Raw genomic sequence first — 8,933 nt, 5'->3', positions numbered from 1 at the left:
ACACACACACACACACACACACACACACACACACACACACACACACACGGTCCTTCCTGTTTTTCCAGCCTAGCTTGAGTGAATGGTTTCCCAGTTTGCTGGTGCCCATCCAGGTGATTGGATTTCCTGATGGCCACAGACCTCAGAAGAGCCCCTTCCAGCTCCTGGCCCTCTCCCCTTACTCCTCCTAACCTCTACTCCCATCTCCCACCACTGTGTCCCTGCTTAGAAATCCTACACCTGGCTAAGCCCAGGTCAGGCCTGTGATCTCTGCACTAGTTTGGGTGAACCTGGGCATGCCCTGTGGCCACTTGACCTCCGACCTCTGCTCTCTCCCCTCGGTGTTCCCCACTGAACCTCAAGACCCTCTCAGGAAGGAGCTGAGAACTCCCCTGTCCGGCTCCCATTCCTTCCTCCTCTGCTGGAAATACCAAATCTCAAGCTCAAAGACTCAGAGAGTCCTGCCAGGTCCATCCTTAGCACCCTTTGACTAGGGGCTGGCTCTTACTCCTCTTTTCTGGTAGGACCAGCAATGACAGAGAGCTTCTCTGGAAAGAACTCCATGTTTCTCCAGGGCTTTCATAAAGAGTATTCCTCTGAAGCTCTTAACAGCCTTATCATGGCCCATTTTGCAGATGAGAAAACCGAGGCCTGGGGAGGTTAGAGACTCATCCATGATCTCAGAGCTGTTTGAGTATAAAGTTTTGGGCTCAGTCCTCCCCACACTGCCCTGAGGTCAGCTGTCAAGTGACTGCCCCCACCCACGTACCAGACACAGATAATCCGAATAGCTGGAAGTCCAAGGCCAGCAGCTTGTTCAACTCCCCTATTTACTGAGTCAAGAACAGTGAAGGGACTTGCCTAATGTCACACTGCAGCCAGTGGCAGAGCCGGGTCTCAGGTCTCCTAACTCCCTTCCCAGAAACCTCCCACCGCCCCACACTGCCCCCTCTTGTCTCCCAACATACTTCCCCTAGATGTATGGGTGTGCCTGACATTTCTGGAATTCACTCCACACACATAATGAGGCCATTTTGAGAAGGCTCGCCTCAGGGGGAACCAGAGAGCTGTCTAGTGTCCCCATCCTGACCCCTGCCAACTCCTCCCGGCTGTGCACGCTAAACAGACTCCATCGGCCTGGGCTTCCCTACCCCCTGCCCCCGACACACCTTGCTGGCCTCAAGAACTAGAGGCGGAGTTTGGGGGTTTCAAAGCTGTGATGGAGGCTGCATGGGAACTAAGGAACAGTGTAGAGATGTCAGGCTGGTTGCCGCACGGGTCAGTGTTCATAGAGGGAACCCAGACATCACCACAGCCAGTAACCGACAGAACGGGGACTGCTTGTTAGCAGCACAGAAGTGATCTTAGCTTTAGCAGTTGAATTGTGGCAACTCCCTGAGACATTAGTTTAATGTGAGGATAAGAAAGTTTCTCTCCCTCCGATGCAAGGCTGACCCTGCCTGGAGAACCTTCTGGATCTAAGGCGGCCACTGTGCCACGTACCACAGGTTGCCTAACGCCGAAGAACTGGGTTTCAATCTCTGAGCACAGAGCCAGATCCCCAGCCCCCAGCCCACTGAGACCAAGCAACAGAAATGGAGCCAACTTGAAGGAAGAACCCTGAAGCAGCTGTAGGATAGGCCACTGGGGGGAAAGTATGGGGTTGCACCCTCAGGAAGATTCTAGAAACCCTCTGCCCAGGTGGGTTAGCTATTCACCTGCCCAGGAGCAGGGAGGAGACCAAGTGATCTCCAGCCCCCTCTGCATCCCAGACTCCCCTGCAGGAGTCCCAGGAGCTGGGACTCCGGCCTCTTCCCTTTTTCTCCACCCGCTTGACCCCCAGAAGCTCTTCCTGCCCCCCGGCCTAGTCCCTCACTGAGAACAGGGAATTCCCTCTCTAGCAGCATGAGACCAAGGGACCCTGCTTGGAGTTGGGGCAGCTACAGGGACAAGATCTGGAGGGGGAGGGGGTAGAAGATGCTCCCCTGCTGCTGCCCCACTCATACCTCCACCCGCCAAAGAATGTAATTAAGCAGCAGGCCTCTGCCAGGAGCCAAGCTTTCTGCCTTCCGTCTATAAATCACCTTCTGAATCATCTCTCAGCTCCTGGAGGAGTAACTTCTGCTCGGGCTGCTCCAGGCGGCCCCAGTGCCACTCCCCCCCTCCCAACCCCCCTGCCGTGAACCTGCCTCCCCTACTCCTCCCTGGCCTAGCCCAAGGTGGCTCAGCTGGAAATGGCAGTGGCTGCAAGAGTCCAGCAAACTGTAGGATGGGAGGAGGGTTAGGGGAGACTACAGTGCCCTCTCTACCCACCCCTTTCCTGGGCAGGCAAACAGCTGAGCTTAGGTTAGCCCAGCCTAACTTCCTCAGGTTAAGTATAAAGCCACAGGCTCATGGTCACCAGTACCAAGTATAACAGGGCAAGCTGGCTCTGAGGATAAGGAGAAAACAGAGCCATGTGGGGCCAACCTGGGAGGACTTCTTGGAAGAGGCAAGTTTAGATCCAGGACTTAAAGGAGTCAAAATAGCTTGCGCACAGGGGGTGAAAATAATATGTATATAGTACTTCCGGTATGCCAGGCATTATTTAGGGAGCTTTACGTGTACTCACTCATTTAATCTTCACAACAACCCTGTGAGGTAGAAACAGTCACTGTTCTCATTTTACAGATGGGGAAACTGAGGCTCGGAGAGGTGAACTTGCCCTAGGTTACCCAGCGTGTGAACGTGAATGTAGGCAGCCTGGCTCCAGAGGAACGTGAGTGTTTGGGGAAAATGAGGTTTGGGGGTGCAAGCAGGCAGGCTTGGCAGTAGTGGGGCAGCCAGCTTTGGGATGTAGGTCAGATGGGGCTGCAGAACGAAAGGGCTGGGCTGCTTAAGGCAGGCTCTGACTGTCTGAATGGCGAGGGAGGGTTGGGGGAGATAGGCTCCCGGGGGTAGTGGCACTGGGGCCACCTGGAGCTCCCTGCTTCACAGCCGTGAATCAGCTCCCTGTCATAGCCCTGTAGACTCCAAGAGGCAGAAGGCATCCCTCAGGCTGCTCAAGAAAAATGAAGCCCAGAGGGAGGACAGGGCTTAAAGCACAGAAGAGGAAAGGGACTCTTCCTGGGTCACACAGCCAGTCACTGGTAAACTCCACACCCAGACACAGGTCCCTCCATTCAAGCTCTACCCACTTCCTGGCACCCAGGTAACATGAATGTGTAGATGTAGCATCAGGATGGCACTAACCTTTGAGGAAGGGGTTAGGCTAACCTCCTCCCCCAACTAGGGATAGGGAGTAGAGAATGTCCTTTCCCTCCTTGGTGGCTTTAGAAGGATTCTGTGGCTCATGGCAGGGTGGGCAGAAAAGGCTAGAAGACCAGGTCCTCCTCAACCCCTGGGCTGACCACATTCTGAAGCCAGAAAGGTCTTGGTTTTTCCCACGCTCCCTGGAAGGGTCCGATAGCTACATCCTCTGAGAAGAGTCACCTCTCCTGCCCCAACCCCAAGCTCCTTGTCTCCTGCCCAGACCCAGGAGAGAGCTATTCAAAGTCTAGAGAAAACCCCAAGCTCATAGCTCCCTTCGCCCACTTGGTGTCCATAACACCTTCTCCATCCTACATCTGCCTGAGTACCATTCAGGTTTGTTAGCATTAAGTTCTGTAGTGGGAAGGATGGGAGATACCTGCTTGGCTGAGCCTATTCTTTGGGGATTTCTACCTAAGGCCCTCTCTGTCTGCCTCAGTTTCTCCACCTGCACCAGTGATTGAGCAAGCACCCAGATGCCACAGGGTGTGGGTGCTGGCAGGGCCTGGCCGGGTTTGCCACTGGGAAAGCTGCAGGAAGGGAGGGGAGCGTGCCCACTAAAGGACTTGGCACTGCAGTCCAGCTCCTGCCTCTTTTGACCTCCCCCCAAAAGTTCTTTCCACCAGGCAGCTGTCCCAGGCCCTGCCAGACCAGAGGCCCTCAGGATACCTGGGGTGAGGGAGATACTCAAGGCCCAGATACTACCCATCCCTCACCTCATGGCCACAGAGCTGTTGATAAAATGCTCTGAGATTCTGGGAGAATTTTCCCCGACTGCTACCCCTTCCCACCCCCCATACCTCCCCCCCCACATATTAAAGCAGGTTCTTCCAAGAACATAACTCAGCTCCAGGCTCCTGGTATTAGAGTAACATTTGACCTGCGTTTTGTCGTTGTTGCTTTGTTTGTTTGGTTTGTTTTTGTTTTTGTTTTTTAGGGAAAATGTGGTCCCATCAGAAGACAAACAGATCAGTAACCAATTTTGCTCCCTTTGGACAGCAAGCCCCGCCCACAATGGGGGGTGGGGCGGGCAGGAGGGCTGTTAACTCACTTCCAAGAGACCTGGATTAATTTCCCCACCACATCCCCCCAGGCTAAGGCCTGCCCTGGAAGGGAGAGACCACCCGGTTAAAGCCTGGCCATCGGATCTGGTATCTGCCCATCTGTCTGTCTGTCTGTCTGTCTGTGGGATCAACAGCCTCCAGCCAGCTCAGCTCCTCGCCAGCCCCAGCCCCAGCCAGCTGTAATTCCTGCCTGTTACAAGTGTTAACACCTGGCCTGGGGCCTTCCTCCCCCGCAGTCTCCAGGTGCCTCCCTGGGCCCAGCCCACTGACCCCCACGGGGTTTGACTGAACATGTTCACAAGCCTCTGAAAGGCGGGTGGAGGTGGGAGTGGGTGGGGGAGGCAGCGGGACATCGGACAGATGGGGAAACTGAGGCAGGGCTTAGGGCAAGTGCTCGAGTGGGGAAATGGCTCCCAGGATGGTGGAGAGAGAACTCAGCTGTTATTGCCCAGCTCACTGCCCTTGACTTCTGCGGAGCACTTTCACCCAAGCTGTGAAGCAGGGGCAGGCTGGTGATTCCTGAGTAAGGAAACAGAGACCCAGAGGGATGTGTCCCACAGAGGTGGGCTCCCGACCCCCAGCACAGGCCCCTTGCATCAGGGCCTCTGCCTCCGGAATGCAGCAGGCACTAGGCTAGGCCCTAATAAGATCGTTCATTTTTCCCCCAGGAAGGAGAAGAAAGACAAGTTCCTCTACCAGGCGCTAACTGGGACTGACAAGAAGAATTATAGAAATCAGTGCTGCTGCCACTGCTTCCTGTCCCAGCTCCGCCACTACCTGGCTGCGAGGCCCTGGAACGTGTCTCTTCCTTCCATGAGCCTCTGTCTGAGGCCCCTTGTAGCTCAGGCTTCTGGTCTACCTTCTCTCAGGGCTGGGGCCTGAGCAGCACAGAATGCTTGGGATGGGGGTGCCCTCCTTGAGGGGTGATAGGGGCAGAAATCCCAGCTGAACTATTTCCCCCTAAAGTCTCTCCTAGGGAATGTGTGAGCTGGGAGAGCCAAAGAGGGCAGGCCGTGATGGGCTAAAGAACTGGTATCTGGCTGCCCTGGGGGCAGAGCAGGGATAGGAATCTGAGGCCCCTCTACTCTACTGTCACTGTCCCAGCCCTGGCCCCCTGCCCCGGCCCTGAGAACATGACACCCACCACCCTAGCTCCAAGCCCAAAGACAAACGGTGTAAGAGGGGAGGGCTGGTGACCATAGTCCTCAGACAGACAGGATGAGCTTGTGCCAAAGAAGGCTCTGCGCCGTCCCCCTTCCCCATGCTGCCCAGCCCCGGATCCCAGGTCACTGTGGCCCTTGCAGCTTCCTCATTAGACCCTTGTCTGTGTCTGCTGGACTGTCCCTCCAGGACCATGGACGCCCACCAAGCACCCAAGTTTGGGATGTCATTCACGCTTACAGGTCATATGTCTGCAAACCTATCCATAGCCATGGGCCCAGCCATGGTCACTAGCACTTGAGGACAGGGTCACAGGCAAACTCAGACATAGCCCTCACCACACTCATACTCACAATCAGCTCATGGCCATGAGCACTGATATCCATGCACAAAGACATCTGTGGAGCTTTCCCCTTACACAATCATGAAGACACGTGCACGCATGCAGACGCGCACACGCACCGCTCACATGCCTGGTCATGAACATAGTCATGTGGCGTCATAAGCAGACACAGGTGCTGACCTTTACGTGGGCATAGACACTTCTAGACTTTCTCTGTCTCATACACATACACACGCGCTCACAGAGAATCAACCACTTGCCGACACTTGTGTGCAGATACACAGTTCACCCTGTCACGGGCCATGGAACCCTCAGGCACATCTCACACAAGTTCACGTCCACAGTCATCCAGTTGCAGGTACAGACACTCCTTCACACAGAGGCACACTAGTGTACAGATGACACTCCTTAGGGTCATAGGCCTACACACACACACACACACACACACACACACACACTGCTCAGACAAAGCAGCATCCCTGTCCCCGCCAACCCCAAACAAGCCATGTGTCCAGCGTTATGTTAGGGCCAATGTCCTGGCTTTCCAGGTTTTTCCAACATCTTCCTATTGGGTGGTCCCTACCGGGATGCTCCCCAATACACCATTACACAGCAGACCCCCCAGCCACCAGCATTGACCCCGGAAGTGCTCTTGTCCAGTTCATAGGATAGGGGAAGCTGGTCTTCCCCCCTTGGTTCCTGCAGCCTATGGGGCTCCAAGCCCTCTCTTCCCACCCTCCCCGCCCACCCCCAAGGTCCCTGTGAAAGAAGAGAACAGCATGGCCTTGGGCAGGGGATGGGAAGAGGGTCGGGAAGGGCCAGTGGGGCAGGATTGGTTTCTGCAGCAGCCTTCCTCGCAACTGGCAAAGTCCCCAACCTGGCATCCCTGGCTGCCCTGGCCACCCTGGGGACTTCTTTATGTACAGGAGGCCTCAGGCCAGCCCATCGCCACGGGGAAGGAAGGGCTGGGCAGAAGAAAGACCTCCCCTTGGATGTCTGTCCTGGGAGCAACTCTCAGTACCCTCTAAATGGAGACCCTTGGCCATACACTGCTCTTATTCCCATCCTGACCCCCCCAAACACCCAGACACAAATGCTGCCACCCCCAAACAGCTGCAGGCAGACTCGGGGTGTGGCCCCAAATCTCCTTGCTCTGCTCCCCCTATCCCAAGCTGGGCAAAGGGTGGTTAAGGGAAAGGGGGACACGCAGGTGGCACTCCTCTCTGACTTTCATTCCAGGGCCACAGTCCCTCTGCTAACTCACAGATCCCAAATTCTTCCTCCTCACCTTCCACCCCCCACCCCCCACCCCCTGGCCGAGCCTCTCCTACATCCAGGAGGGGAAGATTCTTTAATTAAAGTTTTCCGGAATGCAGGGGGCTGGAGACTGAGGAGAGGCGGGGTGTAATTTAGAGAACTGGTTTCAGTGTGTCTTTCCCCTCTGGCCTCTGGGACCTGCTGGGTGTCGATGAGGCCGCTTGGAAAACAAGGGGACTCCCTGGAACTGGGGCTCCCAAAGGGCTGTTTACTCCACGGCCAGTTCCCCCATACACGCACAACCCCCCACCCGGCCCCCGCCAAAACACCGCGCCTGGTTTCCCAGCCTTATTTACTAAAAATGTCTTTTGTATCCACATTTCTCGGGGACCGGGATCCTCCTCTCCCTCTCTCCCTTTCTCCTCGGTCCTCGGGTTTTTCCAAAAGGAACGAATTTGACATGGAGAATTGGGTTTTTGGTCAAAGAACAAACCCACCCCCTCCCAAACAACTACATTTTCAAGAAGCCCCGCTTTTGCCAGGATGGACAAGCAAGAAATGAATTAAATCTGAATTCAATGGCATCTCGGATCAGCAAATACCATATTCACTTCTGAGGCTCCAGATTAATCTAGAGCAGAGTGGGGAGAATCTGATGAAATCCACCCCCCACCCCCCTGCCCTGGGGGATCCCTGAAGCGACTGGGGTCTAAAATCTGAAGGCACAGGGGGGTTATTGTGGGGAAATCTCCTGATGGAGGCGCCGGAGGAGGTGAGGGTGGCAATGAAGGAACAGGATGATTTTGCCCATGAAGACCCCAAAATGGAGAAGAGGAGTGGCTGGGCCCCAGGGACATCGCTGGATTGCCAGAAAGACAACTGCAAGCAAATGGAGGGTCTTCGGGGCCCCCAGACTGGGACGGGTGGAGGGTTAGGATCTAAGAATAAGAGACATTCTGAGACGGGGAAAGTCCTCCAGCCTCTGCAGCGAATAGCAGGGAAAATGGTGATTATCAGAGAAACCAGGAGTTGGATTCTGAAGGCGACACCAGCAGAAAATCCAGGGAGGTGGGCGAGTCGGGGTGCTGGAGGGAGGTAAGAAGAAAGGAGCCCCAGCCCTGCCGCAGCCCACCCCCAGCTAGCGCCCCCCACCTCCCTGGGGCTCCGCGGAGAAATCTGGCCGCGGGCAGATAAGAGGCGAGTCTTACCACCAAATTGGGTAGCCGGCGAGGACCCTGGTGCCACAGAGCAGGAGGCCGAGGAGCAGCCCGAGCAGGTGGGGCTCCATTAGAAGCGGCGCCGAGGAGGAAGTTTGCCCGCGACCATGAAGAGGGGGAGCGACGCCCCCAATAGTTGGAACAAAGTCCACTTGAGATTGGAAATGACTTTCGGGCTTGTCAGAAGCGCACCTCCACCCGCAGCTGCCCCCCTCCAGAGCCCAGCGCGGAGCAGCCGGGTTTGAGGATGTCAGCGAGCAGCCAATCAGCGCCCGCGGCCTAAGGTAAGAGATGAGTCTGTAGTTCAGCCTGTCAATCACGCGCCCCTCCCGCCCGGCCCACGAGTCGGGCTCCGGGAAGGGCATCGCCCAGCAAACTTGGGCAAAGCCCGCACCCCGGACACAGTGGGAACTTGGGGGGACACGGCACGTTGGACCCTCTGCTGGCGCGGTACCGCCGCGGCCCCCCGCCAGCCAGGTTTAGGGAGCCGGGGCTGTGACTGGGGCGTTCACGTGGTGCCAGGTTGGCGTGGGTATTGATGGGTGGCTCCTTTTCTCTCGGGAGACCGTGACCTCTTGGGACTTGGGCCTATGAGGAATCGAG

At 56.1% G+C, this 8,933-nt stretch overlaps 1 protein-coding gene across 1 annotated transcript in view; it reads right to left on the bottom strand.

The window, feature by feature from the left end:
- The window catches only part of WNT3 (Wnt family member 3), a 49,595-nt gene extending 40,900 nt beyond the window's left edge, over positions 1-8,695 (bottom strand). Inside the window, exon 1 of the mRNA XM_029212429.1 lies at positions 8,322-8,695. Within this exon, the coding sequence (XP_029068262.1) occupies positions 8,322-8,695 (374 nt within the window). The remainder of the gene's footprint in view (positions 1-8,321) is intronic.
- Positions 8,696-8,933: the final 238 nt, after the last annotated feature.

The sequence above is a fragment of the Monodon monoceros genome, unplaced genomic scaffold (genome assembly GCF_005190385.1).
Source record: "Monodon monoceros isolate NGI ecotype Baffin Bay Population unplaced genomic scaffold, NGI_Narwhal_1 Super_Scaffold_9, whole genome shotgun sequence".
Lineage (NCBI taxonomy): Eukaryota > Metazoa > Chordata > Mammalia > Artiodactyla > Monodontidae > Monodon > Monodon monoceros.
The sequence above is the reverse complement of the archived record's forward strand: the minus strand, read 5'-3'. Positions and strand labels throughout refer to the sequence as shown.